The sequence below is a fragment of the Musca domestica genome, unplaced genomic scaffold (assembly GCF_030504385.1).
Source record: "Musca domestica strain aabys unplaced genomic scaffold, Musca_domestica.polishedcontigs.V.1.1 17, whole genome shotgun sequence".
NCBI lineage: Eukaryota > Metazoa > Arthropoda > Insecta > Diptera > Muscidae > Musca > Musca domestica.
The window spans coordinates 4,976,636-4,996,306 of NW_026712230.1; the positions used below are offsets into that span (position 1 = coordinate 4,976,636).

A 19,671-nucleotide genomic window follows, 5' to 3' on the forward strand; every position below is an offset into this window, starting at 1 on the left:
GCCAACAGAGAACCCAATACGAAAATTTTACATTTTCAGACCAAAAAAAAAAAACAAAATCGTACCGAATTTAGTACTACTGCTAGTCCGAATTTCCAAAAACCCAGCCTTATCTAACCCCTACAAACCAACAGTGATCGACGTGCAAACTTTCTTGATTCTAGCTTCAACCGTTTCGCCATGGCGTTGTTCAATCAGTCAGTCTGTCAGTCATTAGTATACACTCCACCATACTGTGGAGGGTATATTAACGTTGTCATTTCGTTTGTAACTCTCGAAATACTTATGTTAGACCCAACAAAGTTTCCTTCATCAGCGTAAAATTTTAAGTCAATTTCCGTCTGTCCGTCTGTTTGAGATTTTGCTAAGGTTTTGCACACATTTGTAATTTCCAGGAGGCAGGTTATGTTCGTAAATGAAGCATGTCGGTCCACGTCTGTGTATAGCCCCGGTAGCCTGGTATTTTGATGATTTTAGCGACATTTCTCACCGGAATTGTTTCAAATTTCGCATTCGAAGTTCGTAATGGGTACTACTGTCTATGCTGGTTCACGTCTTCGTACAGCCCACATATAACGGTACCTCCCTTTAATCGGTATTTTAATGACGTTCGCGACATTATTCACCGCAATTGTTTCAAGTTTCGTTTTTTAAGTTCGTTATGGGTACTTCAACTCTTGACGGAAAATTGTCTATGCAGGTTCAGGTCTTCTTATAGCCCACATAAATTGCTACCTCCCTTTATTCGATGTTTTAATTATATTAGCGAATTATTATCGCCGGAATTCATTCGAATTTTTATTTGAAAATTTTCAAGTTCCTTCTAAATGTTGGGGGGTACTTTCCGTTCACGTAAATATACATTTCCAAAACCATTTTATATTTCAACATCAACCCCAAATATCGACCATAATTTAGATATAAGTACCAAAATTACCTCCCTACCTCAATCTTACAATCCTATAGAAATCATATTTTCAAATTTCAGAATTCCAACTTTATCGGTTCACCACAATTCAAATTTGTACCATAAGTACACACTTCCAAAACTGCTTTCAGGATACCAGCTCTATTGGTCTACCCAAATCCCAACTGTACCAAATTTAGTACCATTTAGTACTTTTCGTGCACAGAAGTACAAGTTTTAAAAAATAACTCGATATCCCACTCCTACTCTCCTCCAGTAATGTTAATTTCAAATTTTAGAATTGCAGCTCCATCCGTTCCTCCAAATTCGAATTGAACTAAATTTAGTACCGTTTAGTACTTTTCAAAATTATCTCCTTACCTCAACCTTACTCCTCTACCTTAATTTTCATCCTAAATATATGTCATCTGATTTGGTGTTTAAGTCCCTCACATTCGTAATATGCATTCGACAACAATGATATTTGGTACCAGTTATCAGATATAGCCCAGATATAACTCTGACAAATTTTATCATGATCGGTTCAGATTTGGATATAGGTCCCATATATATCTTCAATAGTTTTCAGGTTGATTGTGCACCATATGGCCAATATCAGTCAAAAAGTTCTGAATTTTGGTACAACCGACCAAATTCAGTCTAGAAGCAAGTACATCAAATTTGAAGAAAATTGGTTTAGATATAGCTATAGCTCCCATATATATGTTTCATCCAAATTGGTATTTAAGGTCCTCACATATATATCCATAACACGATTTCAAGTTTAGAGTGCATCAGTTATGTTTGTATTTTAGTTCCTCTGTGGAAAATATCGTAAAGACACTAGAAAAAACTAAAATCGAGGGGTATGAGGGCTATACCAAAACGTGCAATGAAGGGTTTTATCTTACTAAGAAGTCAAAATATTTTTTTTTTTATATGAGGGTTATACAAAAGGTGGAGACAAATGCCTTCAACAAATTTGAATAGATGGTGGGACTGTTGAAGGAGCTGCGGTGGTGCTCCTTACCACATATTGTAATATACTACTTCCAAATCGTAAAAATAAACATGAACTTACATATTATCCGTCTGTGTTTTACGAGAGATTCAAGTCAACGTTGTGGACATAGATCTCCCACCTAGAAGTATAAGGTATGAGAGAGTGTGAGAATGCACATCTAGATCAACATAACTATCATACAGGTCTGGAAAATGCTCATTTCGCTGCATTGCCTGAAACCAAAGACAATAAAATATGAATGCCTCTGGTCGTTATTGGGTGAGGTTTGTTGGCAACAAACAGAATATATGTCTGGCATGTTGCTCCAAGTACCAAATCAATATTTTTTAATGATTGCATTTTTTGGCATTTATTTTTATATTCACATAAGGATCAATTCCAAAATCTAGATTTTCTTGTTTCCCTACATCCCTTTTGCGTAGTTTCATTTTAAAATTCTACCCCTTTAAAATATATATTCTCGAACGTTTCTTTCCGTCATTTCCCACGCAGATCTACATACGGCAGATATATGTATTTTCATTTTATTTTGAACGCAATCGCAATTTTGGAAAATAAGATTCACATTTTGCGTCACTGCAGTTGTTGCTGTATATCATCGGAAATCAAAAAAGAAAAACATTCATAATATATGAATGAATATAGGATGTAAAGAAGTTGTTTTCGTTTTTAAACAGACGCCCACAGACAGATTTATATATATTTCCTTATTGTTGCTGGAGATTAAAAAAATACAAATGTGAAATGAGCCAAGAAATTATTTTAAAGCAAACGATAATTTTTTATTGATGCCTACTAATAATATCTATAAATAGAAGTTTTTTAATGAAAAAAAATGTATCTCTTGCATTTTTTTCCGGAAATTTCAACTGAATTAAAATTCTGTAATATTTTTTTACTATGACTTTGATCGAAAAAAAGTAAGATTGTTAACAGACTCGATTGGCTTATTTGAAAGATTGCCAACTAGTTTTGAAGTTTTTACTAAAATTTAGCAAAACAAAAAAAGTTTTAAACGAATAATTTCTAATTTATAGAATTAACATTCATATATCATAAACATTCATATATTATACAGTGTAAAATTTCAGGTTGTAACCTGTTCTAATTATTCTGATTTTTAAAGTAATTCCGTTTTGCCGTATTTAAATCCAATGGGGATTTGTATAAACCTTTTCATTTTCTCCACACTTATGCGGCATATAGTAACTGTATTTAAGATACCATTTCTAGAAACATTTTACTACGAAATGGCTTTTACAGATGCAAACAAAACTATTATTGGACGAAATTACATTTTTATTTTAGTATAAATATTAATTACCCAAGCTTTTTGTTCCTCACAATGCTAAAATTTATGCTCTTTAAGTTAGTCTACGATTTCTGTTTTAATCAAGTAGCAATTGGATTGTAGATTTTATTTGCCGTATCTAAAAAACAAGGGGCTTTGTAAAAACTTGTTCATTTTCCCCAGCGTTCGAAAATAAACAGTATGGTACTGTACCGTAGTGTTCTGTACCGTTCCGAGGTGGAGTGGTACACTAAGATAATGTACCGTACCGGAGCACAACCCTTAAATAATATTTTAGTGATACTGTACCGGAGCACAACGAGAATCGTACTGTACCGCAGTCGGAGCACTACGAAATCGTAGTGTACCACATGGCGGAACATTAAAAAAATAATGTACCGGTAGTATACCACATATGTGTTGTTTACGATTTGTTTCTCACAAATGTTTTAGATGTTTGATGTTTTTGATAATGCAAAAATTACTAATACAATTCAATATTATGAAAATAAAAGCTGAATTTATTTTATTTGTCATATATGTTCAGATTGATTGCGAAATTGAAGAAAGTACAAAAATATGGGAACAGGCAGAAAGAATAAAAAAAGGCCAAATCTGAAGTGATAATAATTTGTATTTAACCATTGAAAATTGAAATTTTTAATTTTTCGTAGAAAGGGGCATTTTAGTGGTTGCGTTGCAATGGGTTATTATGCAAATAATTTACCTGCTATTTTATGGTACCGAAAAATCAATGAATGTAGGTGTAAAAACTAAATATTTTACAAAGTATGGCTGAGTGTTTAAAATCAGTTTTATGATTTCGATTTTTTTAATGTGGTGCATGTGGTACACTACAATTTTTTAATACTCCGATTGCGGAACACTACGTTTTTTTAGTGCTCCGACTCCGGAACACTACGATTTGTTAGTGTTCCGACTGCGGTACACTACGATTTTTTAGCGCTCCGACTGCGGTACACTACGATCATCGTTGTGTTCCGGTACAGTATCACTAAAATATTTTTTAGTGGTAGTGTACCGGTACACTACCGCTAAAATTTTTTTAGTGATACTGTACCGGTACAGTACTATAATTAACGATACACTTTATATAGGCGAGATACTCGAAAGAATTCCACAAGATATTGTGACAAATAATAAAAGAAAACCATCAGGTTTCGTTCTCTAATTTTCGAATAATAGCAACTTAAACTAATTTGGTCATTTCCAATTTATTGGTAGATGTTGCACTTAAATGGTCTTCCTAGATCTGGAACCAGTATTTACGAAAGACCTATAATCTCTCAGAAGTAGCAAAAGATTAACATTTATTATTGGTTTTTGTCTGAAACGCATCTATATGAGATACACACATTTGACTATATTCTTCAACGAAATCAGCATTAATGAAATAGTCAGAAGTGCGTCTATCCTGTACTTGTGAATTCTCCAAAAAGTCACTGGAATGGTCATTTTCGTATTTTGTCTACAAAAGTTGGCAAACTATTTCGCACATTGAATATTTTTGGATGGCCATCCAAAACTGCTTGGCAATGTCCGGTAACCCCCAATCGAATGTGCGTGAGGATCGGGCAATAACTACGACCTGCTGACAATTTTGCAGTTTTTTTGGTCCATTTCAACCCCTAAATATATGGCGATCATCTCCAAAAAGAGTAGGCTTCTATTCTGACCCTCATCTGATCCCCATGCAAAATTTCGTAAGGATCGGGCCATAAATGCGATCTGTATATGATATCCTAACTACTTAGTTTTGTTAGCTGTAGAAATATTACCAAATGTTTAATTCAAAATGAAAATATGCCAAAAATATGACAAAATTGAAAAAAAAAATGAGAAAATTTTACAAAATCAATATTTTCATCTTTAGAGAGATATTTTTATGCGATTTTTTAGACGTTGTTTCTTTCCAGCCAAGAGGCCATTCTGAATTAATGAGAACTGTCGAAATCAGTTCAGCCGTTCTCGACATATAAGAGATCTTTCAAGCATATCTTCTTTGATAGACCTATATATCGCACATATTTTGCTATATATCCCTTTTTTTGGATGTTAACATCAATGTAAAGATCAGAAGTAACCTTGTCATGGCTTTGTGATTTTGCCGGGATTTAAAATATTCGCGGTTTAATGAAAAATTTTGAATTTTTTTCAACACAAAAGATATGGTCTATTTTACCCGCTAAATATTATCCGATGACCACCCAAATTGGTAGGCTTCTTCTCCGCCCTAAACTCTAGCTACATGCGAAGTTCCGTCGATTGGTCTATAATTGCGACCTGTATAGCTACTGCAAAATCCGACATTTTTTCAGTTTTTGATCCATTTCGACCCCTAAATATTATGCGATCATCTCCAAAAGAAATAGGGTTCTATTCTGACCCTATCCCCACCTCCATTCTAAATTTCGTGAAGATCGGGCCATAATTGCGACCTGTAGAGTGATTACAAATTAACATGGACAGACGGACAGACGGACGGACGGACATACATAGCTAGATCGACTCAGCTCGGCGAGCTAGGAAGATCCATATATACTTTCCTATATGGGAAACCAATATTTCGTGGTGTTACATAATTTTTGGCCCAATCAAACTTATAATACCCCCAACACATAGTGTTGTAGGGTATAAAGAGGGGATTTTTCTTTTAATTATTGAATTATTGAAGATGGATATTTGCATGTTTTATAAGTTGTTAAATAGTTGTTATAAGCTAATTATATGTCATTTCCGTAATTATACCCTACACCACAAGGTGGTCATTATATCTTTGTGCATTTGTTTGTAACAGGCAAAAGAAAACAAGATAGACCCATAATTCATTTTGATGATTTGCATAGAATCACATTCTGAGTCGATTTATGCAGGTCCATCTGTCCGTCCGTCTGTCCATGTATTTTTGTAAACAAACTACAGGTCGCATTTATTGCCCGATCTATATAAAATTTTGCACAAGGAAAAACCCTAACGAAATTACAGATAATCGGTCAAAATTTAGATGTAGCTCTCATATATATCTTCGTCCGATTTACTTTTTATTGTGCACCAAACGTATAATATCAGCCCAAATAGTATGGAGTTTTGCACATACTACCAGATTAGGCCTGATAATAAGTATGCCAAATTTGATCGAAATCGGTTCAGATATAACTATAGCTCCCATATATATTGTTCATCCGATTTGTTATTTATTTGTAACAACAATATTTAGGGAAATATATCAAATACAGCTCAGAAATAACTTTGCTAAATTTTATCGAAATCGATTCTGTACGCGGAATAATGTATGCACCGTTTGACTATTTTTACTACACTCAATTTATTTATTAAAAATATTTCTTAAGAACTAGCTATGATAATATGGCTTAACCTAAATTATCATTAAGTGTAAATGACAGTGAGATAGGCAAGCCAACATGCTGCGCTTGATTATCGGTCTGAGTAAAGATTACATCCCATAATATAACTCCACCATGACACATGCAGCAATTGAAAATTCTGCATTATTTATTTCTAAATCGAAGGTCTGCTCACTACAGTTTCTTATCTTATTTAAAGACCCCCACTGCTTGCCCCTTCGGTGTTTGTATTTATTTGTGGACTGTATTAAAAAGATCCCTGTTTAACTAACCCTTCTCTTCTACACAAGGTAGTCCCCGCTATTTTCTTTTATTATGAAGACATGTTCACTTAGTCGTGAACAGACTCAGATTTGGATATAGCTCTCATATATATCTTCGTCCGATTTGCCTTTTATTGTGCACCAAACGTGTAATATCAGCCCGAACAGTATGGAATTTTGCACATACAACCAAATTAGGCCTGAAAATAAGTATGCCAAATTTGATCGAAATCGGTTCCGATACAGCTATAGCTTCCATATATATTATTCATCCGATATGTCATTTTTGTCCTCCACAGCCGTATTATGCACTCTGCAACAACGATATTTAGGGAAATCTATCAAATACAGCTCAAAAATACCTTTGTCAAATTTTATCGATTTTGATATAGCTCCCATATATATCTTTATAGGATTTCAAGGTAATTGTGCACCATGTTGGTAATACAAGCCCGAAATGAAAAAATAACAAATGCCTCGGAAAATTTAGTAGAAATCGATTCTGAGGAGGATATTCTTTTCATATATTAGTTTCGTTGGATTTAAAAATAATTAGAATCATAATTGGTATGATTTAATTTTCACAAATTCCCCATAAAACCTTATATTTGTTATGTGAAGCTCTACTAAATATGTAAAGTGGTGTAGGGTATCAAAAAGTCGGTCTCGCCCGACTTTAAGACTTTATTTACTGGTTTTTTAGTAGTAAATATATTAAAAGGGATAATTGTAAAATTCGCTCAAAAAACGGGAACGAAAAAGTGGTAAAAATATCAAAACTATATGGCAATTTTTCGAAATCAATATATCAACCATCAGACACAGTAGGAGTCAATTTTTTCAAAATTGAGTAATAATTTGTCTTCCAAAAATCAAGAAGAGAATACGGTAGAAAGCGGGTGGACTACAGATTGGCCACAATGATCTCCAACATATGCTGTGAGTTAATGTCATACTTTACTAAGAAAGTAGAAAGAGTTCTTTCGATACCAATTAGAAAGAAATTCAATTGGGATTTCTGTAACTGAATTGTTTTGCCAAGTTTGAATTGTTAGTTCGGTCGGGCCCAACTTTGAATACTCTTTACCATTTCGATTTGGCAATCAATTAAAAACAAAATCCGTTAAAATCTTAAAAATACGCAATGTAGCCCCTATATTAGGGTCTATACGACCCTAATATAGGGCATAGGAAACTTTTGTCATAAGCCATTACATTATTCAATTGCGAAATTTGAAAAAAAAAAACTCGGTGAATAATGTAGCCAAAATCATCAAAATACCGAATATAAGGAAGTACCATTATATGGGAACTATATCAAAACATGGACCTGCACATACAATTTAAATACCAAATTTGAAACAATTCCGGAGAATTATGTCTCAAAAATCATCAAAATAGCGAATATCGGGAGATACCGTATGGGGGGCTATACGAACACGTGGACCTGCACAGACAATTTTCGGTCGTAAGTTGTAGCATACATAGCGAAGTTCAAATTCCAAATTTGAAGCAATTCCGGTGAATAATATCGCTAAAATATACTGAATATAGGGAGGTACCGTTATATGGGGGCTATTCGAAGACGCATACCTGCACTGACAATTCTCTGTCATATGCTGTAATATCCATTACGAACTACAATTACCAAATTTGAAACAATTACAGTGAAGAATGTCGCTAAAATTGTCAAAATATCGAAAATACCATTCTATGGGGGCTATACTAAAACGTGGCCCATTTTCGATACCAAAAGTCTGCAGACATAATATACATTTGTATAAAATTTTATCAACGTACTTCATTTCGTTTGGAAGTTAGAGTGATTTCCACAGACGGACAGACGGACGGACATCGCTGAATCGACATACTGGTACGATTGAATGCTGATCAAGAATATATATACTGGGGTCTAAAATGCATATTTCGAGGTGTCACAAACGGAATGACAAAATTAATAAACCCTCCATACTATGGTGGAGGGTATAAAAATTCGCAATCGTTTACTTTGAGAAATGATGTTGGAATTTGTATATTTTAGTATTTGATTCATAATTTCTTATCAGTGCTCTAAAACTGGACAAAAGAAAATACACATCCTTAGAAATGAAACAACTGAATGATTAAAACAGGAATAGAATCTGCTCGATTTCGAGTGTATGTTGCTCTGATTTGAGTGGAATAGAAAAATAGAGTGCACTCGACTTATTTTTTCTAGTCGCTCCCATTCAAATTGGAGCGATTTTTCTCTCTACTAGCTATTCTGCTTTCCCCCTAAACTTGTAAGAAGTTAAAAAAGTGTCGACCATATGGTTTTTTTTAATCAAAAGTTTTAAGAATGGTTTGTTCCTTCAGAATCATTTCTTTTTTAAAAGTTAAATATTTTGTATAATTTCTCCTACTTTTGCTTATAATCTGGGACATAGGCAAAAGGTAGTTGGAAATTGGAAATTCGATAAGAAAAGTTCTTAGATAGTACTAAACGTCTTAAATGGTAGCATTTGGTATTATGTGAATGGATAGAGCTAAAACTGAAATTTGGTATAAGAACCAAGGTTGGAAAGTAAGTTTGATATATGAAGTTGGTTTCGGAAATGTGTACGAAGTGTGCAAACTATACTAAATGATATTAAATTTGTTAGTACTTAACAGTATTACATTTGCTATTGGGTGTAGAGATTGGGCTGGAATCAAATCAAATTTGATATTGTGGTCTCTGTTGAGATCTGAAATTGTGATATGGAGCTGGTTTTGGAAATGTGTATTATATGTAAGTGAAATAATTTTGATAATTAAGGGAAAAGGAAGAGCCGAATCCTGAATGTTAATATTATGGTCATTGTTGGTATTTGAGGTTAATGTATGGAGATTGTCTTGAAAATTGGTACTAAAATTATGCGAAAACTACTAATTGTTACTAAGTTTGGTTTTAAATTAATGTATAGGGCTGGAATCACGAAATTTGATATTAAGGTCAGTTTTGTGGAGACATTGTTATACTTTTATACAGAAATAATTGATGAGGGTCCAGTAAACTTCAAAATGATAGATTTTGAAGACTTTTTAGTGTATAAGGGAGACACTTTTCTACTACACTTACCGAATATGGAAAAACTTGAATATTTTAAAAAACCTTGAAAGTTCGGACATTTAGTTCGATGTATGAAGCTTTGATTTAAACATTATGTCGAACTGAAAAAAATGGGCATATAACGCGTTGGAAATTTTGTCTTCTAACAACCCATCAGACTAACCCAGTCTGTCTCTTTCGGCTTTCGGAAATATATGAATTAAAATGTATTTTGTTATGTGCTTATACTTCTCGAAAATATTCGAAAATCGGTTCCGAAACTGTAAGCATTTTAGATCAGCATAGCATTTTATGTCGATTGCTATGTTCGTTCATTTGACTGTGAAATGAAGTAAGTGGACAAAATTTTATTCAAATGTGTTTTGGACAGAATTTTTTTGGTTTAAAAATGAGACATAAAGGTCTACGATTTGTTGTAGCCCCCATCCGATTTAAGGCATTAAGGAGTGTTAGTCATAATTTTCCACCGAATATGCTCTTAATGAATATGCAAAGAACGGTTCATATGTGATAAATACCCCCATTTAACGGTACCTCCCGATATTCAGTATTAAATGATTTTAGACACACTTTTCAACGCAGTTTTCTCAATGTAGGTATTAAGAGTACGCGAGAGGTTCCATTTCTTTTGCATAATGTGATAACATAACAATTTTCACTGTTCACAATTTTTGATAAGATTATAGACATAGGTCATAATCTGCCGTAACAAACGTATATGTATTTAAATCTAACGTAAAGATAATTTATTTATTGAGAACCAAAAAAAAATCAAATGGCGATCTAAAAATCATTTTTATCTTAACCTGATTTGAAAATATTCAACCATTTAATTTAAAATTTCCAAAAACATTCATCTAATTCCTTTTTATCTTCTATTCAAGGTAAAATGTCCTGAATGTCGTGCCGAACATCGCATACCATACAATGGAGTCCAGGCATTTCCAACCAATGTTACATTGCAGCGCTTCCTTGAGTTGCACATCGAGATAACTGGTGAATTACCAGATCCCACATCTGGTAAGTACATAACGAAGAACGACAAGTATATGAAAAGTGACAAGCCAAAGCAAACATTATCAATATCCGTTGGATGTTCTTTTTTGTTGCCATCCTCTAGTCGCTTTGCCTTGCCTGGGTGTTGAAGCAATGGAATATCTAAGCAGATTGTTTGAAAATTTAATACAATGAAAACAATGTTGTGTGAGTGTGTCCCCGACAAGGATATGAGTATTTTTTTTTTTTTTTTGGTTTTGTCTTGCATTGTATATTTTCTTACTCTGCAAATAATGTGAAATAAGTGGAATTTAATCAAGGAGAATGTTAAGAGAGAACGAAAAGAAAAAAACGACAATGTTTCCTTAAGCCACACCAATTACATTTTTATCCTAGGGTAAACTTACATTTTCATTTGTATTTTGAAATTACAGATTAAAGAAGAAATTTTGCACGTCTTTTGGCAAGACTGCAATGCCTGGGAAAATCCTTGCCAATTATTGTTGTCACATCTGTACCTGACGGAAAATAAATGTATGAAATTAGAATTTATTTATTTTTCAACACCGAGTGACACAGATTAAATATGAGAGAACATTTAAGATACCATATGTAACAGTTCACATTGTGCAAATGGCTTGTACAGGTGTTTACAAAATCCATATATTAACTTACCTCAATCTTAAACATGCGAAAATGTGCGTTGGCTAGTTCGGATGGCCATGCCAAATGATTTGGGTAGATTTTTGGCAATCGAATATGAGAAAAAGGGACACATATTATAAAAATAAATAACAACAAGTATAAAGGCAGTTAAGTTCGGCTGGGCCGAAATTTTTAATGCCCTCCACCATTTGAAAAGTAACTCATTTTAAAATAGTCTGTAAATGACGAATGTCGAAAAGTAGGGTTATATGGGGCCCTACAGGATAATATAAACCTATATAGACAACGTTCTGCAACAGTAGATACATTGCATTTTTAATTTTGATTGTCGAACCTTTTACAATTAACAAAATATGGAAATGGACCGCTCTATGGGGACTATAGGAAATCCTGGATCTGTATAACTACATTAAGCTATTCAGCTGAAAACTAAGGCTAAAAACATTAAAATACCAATTATGGGAAAATATATGGGGGCTATAGGAAAATGTGGATCTATATAGGCAGTGTTTTAACACAGTAGGTATAACACATTTGAAATATCGAATTTTAAGATATTTTTCTAGTATTAAAATAGATTTAATGTGGAAGAGTAGGATGTTCAATATTTTAAGGTTAGTTCGAAGATTAACAAAAAACAAAAAAAAAAATGTTTGTGTGAAGGTCATAATATCATTTTTTTATTAGTTTCCAAAAGGATTATAGGGAAAAGAGTACCTCATGATACTTAATTTGATTTTTGCTGTTGTGTTTAACTAAAGGTTTATTGTAAAGTAGCAAATCCCAGCTACTAATATAAAGTATTCTCTTTAGATTTCCAGTTCTATCAAAATACCAAATTTAATACCAATTAGTAATTTTTCCGTAACATATTTCCAAATCGACCTCCATATATCAAACCTACAAATTACCAAATTACCTCTAAATCCTTGATCATTATGATTGATTTCAGATTTGAAGCACTGTCCCAGTTATACCATTTAGTAAAATTTTTACATTTAGTACACATATCCAAAACCACCTCCTCATGTCAACCCCATTTCCTAAAATTGATTCTCAAGCGAAATTTCAATATTTTACCACTTCATTTAATTTCAAATTGTACAAAATTTGTAGCATTTTAGTACTTTTTCGAAAATTCGAAAAACTCGACAACGAAATTCGATCCCCAAATACAAAATTTAATGCTATTTAGTACTTTCAAATTCCCTGCCATGTATCAACCAAATCGCATAAAACTTACGCAGAATGCCAATTTTTAGACTTCAAAAACTCAATTCCTTACCCAAATACCAAATTTAGTAGCACAACCACCTCCATATTTCAATCCCGGCTACATTCGGTATTATTAAGATTTTAACAGAATTTTTAACGAATTTATTTATTTTTTTTTCAAAATTGCCAAATTCGATCCAAACGGTGGAGGGTATTCAAAGATCGGCCCGGTCGAACTTACAACTTTTTTACTTGTTTTAAATAATCTCAATGATTCAACCTGACCTTAATATCAAATTTCAGGATTTCTCTGTAATTTCCCCCGTTGCCAAATTTAGTGGCATTAAGTACAACTACAGTACATATTTCCACAACTACCTCCATATTTTAAAAACCAGATACCTCAAACTTATATTTGGGGATTTCTGTTCTATACCAAATGTAGTACTATTCGTACAATTATAGTACACATTACCGCAATCACTTTTATATATCCAGGCTACACAAGAACAGCGACCTTAATGCCAAATTCCAGATTTAAATCACTATCAAATCACCTAAAGCAGAATTGTACAAAAAGTAGTACTGTTTAGCTCTTTCCGTGCACTTGTAGTACACATTTTTAAACCTCTTTATTTCGAACCTACTACCTACAGGGACACCAATAAAACATTTACAAATTTCTACACATAAGTACGAATTTCATTCCTCACTTATAGAATGCAATAGTAATCGTGTTTCAAAATTTGAGTATTCCAGCTGTATTGGTTTACAAAATTCGAAATTGTACCAAATTTAGTACCATTTAGTACTTTTCGTGCACATAAGTACAAATGTCGAAAACTTCCTCCATATCGCAATCCTGCATTCCGACAGTAGTGTCAATTTCAATAAAAAATTTTACTACATTTAATAACTTCTTTCGTCGATTCTAGTCTTTGATCTAACCGTTCACATGATACGATATGGTACAAAATGTAGTACATTTTAGTACTTTCCATTGGTGACCCTCATTCCAAATTTAGATCCTCTGGTTCGTCAAAAACAAAGGATACTAAATTTAGTACTTTTCGTCCCGTCCTAGTATGAATTTCCTAAAACTCGGCCTTATCTAACCCCTTCGGACTAATAGTAACCCTTACCCAAAATTTCAAGATTCTAGCTTCAGTCGTTTTGTCTCGGCGTTGATGAATCCTTAAGCCATTGATTAACTGCAATTACTTTGCTATTTTATTAATATATAGTGCCGTTTAGTACACATAATTACGAATTTTTAAAGCTTCCTACAATCCCCTATTGCTATATTCCCACTGTAATTCCTATTCAATGTTTTTACACAATTTAGTACTATGTACTAAATGTACTATTTACCAGACATACATACCTCAGTCCCACAATGCAATAGTAGACTTATTTACAAAATTTCTATCGGTTCATCCATATCGCAATTGTACCAAATTTTTTACCATTTAGTACGTATAAGTACAAATTTCAAATTTGTTATTTCCAAGTTTCAGGATACCAACTCTATTTGAAAATTTTAAGATTCTAACTCTACCTGTTCTCCCAAAATTTAAATTGTGCCAAATTTAGTACCATTTGGTACACATAAGTACTATTTTCCAAAACTTCCAACATACTCTAATAACACAATGAAATAGTAATCTTATATCGGAATTTCATGGTTTCAACTCTATTGGCTTTCCCAAAAACATTAATTGTACCAAATTTAGTACCACTCAGTACACATAGTCACGAATTTCCAAAACCACATATATGCCCTAGTCCTACAATGCAATAGTCATCTTATTTTTAAATTAAGCATTCCAGCTCTATTGTCAACCATATCGAAATTGTACCACATTTAGTACTTCCACATCCCAATCCTACTCTCTGACAGGAATTTTATTTCAAAATTTCAGGAGACTAACACTATTCGTTCACCAAATCCAAATTTAGTACCATTTACACCATATGTATACATTCCCAAAACTACCTACATCAAACAATCGAATAGAAATCTTATTTCCTAAATTCATCGGTTATCCCAAACTTAAATTATACCGAATTTAGTACCACTCTGTACACACCTACATACCTCAGTCCTACAATGCTTATTTTTTGAAAAAATATTTTAATTATTTGTCATTGACCACAATTCAGTTAATTTTCAATCAGCTTATGATACTTTATTCGCAACACTTACAGGGCTTTTGGGTTATCGAAAAACATTTTGTAATAATTTGTAAAAATTCGCCAAAACTCGGCAAGTTAGCAAAGCTTTAAGACATATTCAAAAATGTTAAGATATCCAATGTAGATATGAACATCTTATCGAAAATTATTGTAATAAAATTGTTTTCAATTCATTTTTCAGGTCAAATTATGGAAAGATGCGGTGTGTGTTCAGAGAAGTCGTACTTGAATCCCTGCGCGCATTGTGAAAAGAAGATTTGCGATGATTGTAAAAGTGCCCACATGGACATATTGCGACGTGAAATAACACGTTTCAATTCCCAGGTATGTCCGACAAAAATGATGAACATCACTTAATTTATATTCATATTACTCCCCAATCCATTTCAGATTCGTCGCAGTTTACATCGTCTGCAAGACTCATTGTCGCTGATCGAAAAGAACATGATCAGCTTGCAGACCAATTGTGTCAGTACGTCCGAGGAGATCGAAGATATTTATCGACGTGTCACCAAGGCCATAAAAGACCGTACGGATCAGCTGAAGGGTGAAATCGATCGCTACCTTACCATTGAGCTGAAGAACTTGAATACGCTTAAGGAGAATTTGGATAATGAGATCAACAACATCACCAGCAATTGCGACATTGTCGACAAGTACATGAACGACAGTGTGGAATGGGACGACTGTGAGCTGATGGACACCAAGGAAATATTCCTGAAAACTGTGGAATTCTTGCGCCACTTCGAATACGAGAATTCCGATTATAGTCGCCGTGTGAGATTCCTGGTTTCGATGGATCCCAACCAGCTGGTCATGAATTTGGCCACCTTTGGCGATTTAAACATTGCCCCGCATTCGAATATGGGTAGTTCGACCAGCAGTTCGCATTTGGCCCCGCCAACAGCATTGCAGCCCGGTCTGATGCGCTCGAAAAGTGATCATCGTTTGGCCACACAATTCCGCCAGCAAGAGGAACGCATTGGCTACAATGATGAACCGGTGTTGGGCGGTCGTAGATTTGGTGAACGTCCTGTGCGTATCAACAATGATCGTTATGGTGACAGCACTTCCAGCCGCTATGGACGTGGTGGTGATTATGATTATGGTGGTGGTGAAAACGACTACGAAAATGACCAGTCATCGAGCCGTACCGGAAAGTCACGTTTCCGTTCACGGTTTGTGCGTTCGCATCAAAACGAGGATTCCGACAACGAACAGCAACAACAACAACGTCAAGAAGAGAAGAAATTGAAGGACAAGGTGCGTGATGGTGAAGATGTGTCGCGCGGTCAGCTGAGTGGCATCATACGCCTGAGTGATTGTGCCCGCGTTATTCAGAGATTGGCCGACATTGGCAAGGAGAAGAAAGAGAAGAAAGTGGATGCCACGGCCGCAGCAAATGTCCAGGCTGCCATTCAGGCCCAAAAGGCAGCCATGCAGAGGCCTAAACAGAATCCAGTAGGTGCTCCTCAGAGGCAAATCAGCGAAGACGATGAAATCAGTCGCATCAAACAACAGAACAAAAATGCGCCCAGTTCATCGACTGCAGCAGCAGCTGCTGCTGCCGCCGCAACAACACCAGCCGCTCCCGAGAGACCAGCAGCCGATAGAGTGAGTGCATTGAAACGTAATAGTGTTGTTAGCGCCACGGGCAACAGTGATGAGAGTGATAATTCTCACAACTCATCATCGCCTGTAACAAGGACTCCACAAAGGACAGAGGTGAGTGTGAATGAAACAATTGAAGAAGATAGTGGTAGTAGTAATAATAATAACAATAATGAAGACAATGATGATGATGATGATGATGAAGAGGAGGAGGAAGAAGAAGAGGAGGAAGACGACGAAGAAGATGATGATGATGATGAAGAAGAAACAGTTGCCTCTGTTAGAAATCAGGAACAAGTACAAAATAATACAACTGTTGTCGATGCAACAAATAATGCTGATGATAATGCAGTAGATGAAAGTGAGGAAGAAGAAACTGAAGAAGAAGAATCATCGTCTTCTTCTTCTGAAGAAGAGGAGGAGGATGAGGATGAGGAAGAAGAGACAAATAAATCTGTTCAAGAGGAAAGTAGTGAAAATCAACAAACTATTGAGGAGCCTAGGGAAATTGTAACTTCCAAAGAATCTGACCAACAGGGCGGTAATAGTGTAGTAATCACCGAAACACCACCCTCAGATGAGGAATATACCTATACAGAAGAAGAGGTAACCGAAGAGGAGGAAGAAACCGAGGAAGAAGTTACCGAAGAGGAAGATGAAACAGATGACTGAGCTTAGTTAAAAAAAAATAGGAATAATTTTAATTTTTTCATGTTCGAAGTAGGTAGGATGGGGAAGGTATGAGATGATTGTCACAGGAACTGTTAGGAAATGGGTAATTTTGGCCAAATATCGAAATTATGTTTTGAGGAAATGTAGGTTGAACGGTAAATTATACATTGAGGAGTGGGAAAAAATTCGAGATATTTTCTCTCTCAGTGGTACTTAGGACATTCACTCTTTGAGATCCAAAGCCAATACCACTAATAATATTATTTAAATTAAAGTTATTCAATTTCGTATAGATCCAGGACCAAACTAAAATAGTTTTTTAAAATGTTGATATTTTTGGGAGTTATGACCGTGGTTTTGGCGGTGATAACACCCCTACTTTACACCGCACATAGAAATAAAACCACTATCACCAAATTCCTTTCGAAAAATTAAATACTGCCCGTTTTATGGTAAATTTATTTGACATATTAGTGAGGCACACAAAAATTTTCAAAATTAAAATTAAAGTTACACAGCAAATGACAAGAAATTCGGTTAAACTCTTCAAAATATTATAAAGAGGTTGGTACCCTTATATGGGATCCACATTAAAAAGAAAAAATATGGCTAAAATCATTAAAATACCAAATATAGGGCTTGCCGATACATGGTAGCTATTGGCAAAGTAGGATTTTTCTACCGTTTCAATATAGCTATGCGGATAAGCAAAGTACATAAAAATGCCAGCCTTCTATATTAATTACTTCGAAAGATAGCACACATACTACATACTAGATTTGCTCGATTTTACTCGCAAGGGAACAATACTCGGGAGCGTGAGTTATCGAAGAGTGTGAGTTTTACAAGAAGTTCCACTCTTCACTACAAGAAATTCACCTGTTTGAAAAAAAGTGGGAGAGGATTGCTGGAAATGGAGTAAGAATTAAATCTAAGAGTGAAAGAGTGCAAATTTTTTGATTGCTAGTTTGTGTCTATGTGTGTGTAGTAGCAAACTGGTTTTGATAGACTTGATAGATATATTGCAGACCAAGAAGAGAAAAACAGTACAACCTAAATATTGCTAGGGATCCATTGATTTTGTGTCCTAAAACAACAACAGCCACAACATTGTATCTGTTGATTTAAAAAATGCACAAAACCTATAGGAGTACTCAGCAAGAGTAGAATTTGCTCGAGTTTTAGCGAATTTTACTTTCACTCAAAAATGAGCACGGCATACTCGCTCTCATAAGAGTGGCAAAGAAAAAAGCAATTTCGATTTCCTTTTTTTACTCGAAAGAGTACCCCCGCTCGTATTAGAGCGAGTTTCACTCTCTCCCCTCTTTTGAGCGAGTTCTAAAACAAAGCGTCAAATAGACAAATAAGCACACAGATATAATGCTTAGAATTTACACCGATCAAGAGTATATAGGTTCAAATATAGTTATTTCGAGGGCTTACAAGCGGGATGTCAAAGTTTATGCACCCTCCATAGTACGGTTTAAATGAAAAAGTTCGAATAGTATGGAGGGTATATTAAGTTTGTCATTCCGTTTCTAACACCACGAAATATACACTTTAGACCCCAAAAAAGCTTATATTCTGATCAGCATAAAATTCTATGTCAATTTAGCGATATCCGTTCGTATGTCTTCAGTCCGATTACCACCTTTGGAAACCACTCTACCTTCCTAACGAAATGAATTAGGTTGATACCATTTTACTCAGATGTGTATTTTGTCTGCAGGACTTTTGGTATTGAAAATGGGCTTTATCGGTCCACGATTTTGGCATAGCACCCATATAACTGTACCGACAGATTTAAGGTTTGTGGGACTTTTAGTCATTGTTCAATATAGGTCCAACTTTTGGTATAGTCCCCATATAACTGTGCCTCCCTATATTCGGAATTTTTATGTCTTTAGCGACTTTATCCTGGGTACTACAACCTATGACAGATAATTACTCATACAGGTCCAGATCTTCGTTTAGCTCCCATATAACAGCACCTACCTATATTCGGTATTTTGGTGGTTTAAACGACATTGTTCACTGGAATTGTATAAAATTTCTTACTTGAAATTCCTAACGGATTCTACAGTCCATGACAGAAAATTTGTCCTGTTCTTCGTATAGCCTCCACATTACGGTACGTTCGTGTATTAAGCATTTTGATGACATTATTCATCCAAATATTTCAAAGTTCGTATTTGAGAATCGTAATGCCCAATAAAAAAATTGCATATACAGGTCCGCGTTTTCGAATAGACCACAATATAACGATAATACCCCATATTGGGTATTTTCAGAATTTTAGCAGTATTTTCAGGGGATTTGATGTTGAAATTTTGCAAAATCCTTCCAAATGGTG

At 34.6% G+C, this 19,671-nt stretch overlaps 1 protein-coding gene across 5 annotated transcripts in view; it reads left to right on the forward strand.

Annotated features, from left to right (window-relative positions):
- The window catches only part of LOC131800348 (RING finger protein nhl-1-like), a 163,285-nt gene that overhangs the window by 95,674 nt on the left and 47,940 nt on the right, over positions 1–19,671 (forward strand). For 4 of the 5 annotated variants that reach the window (XM_059120407.1, XM_059120406.1, XM_059120403.1 and 1 more), the window contains 3 exons: positions 10,847–10,982; positions 15,217–15,359; positions 15,426–16,760. In XM_059120407.1, the coding sequence (XP_058976390.1) occupies positions 10,847–10,982; positions 15,217–15,359; positions 15,426–16,760 (1,614 nt within the window). The remainder of the gene's footprint in view (positions 1–10,846; positions 10,983–15,216; positions 15,360–15,425; positions 16,761–19,671) is intronic. The other variant, XM_059120405.1, reaches the window with a different exon arrangement.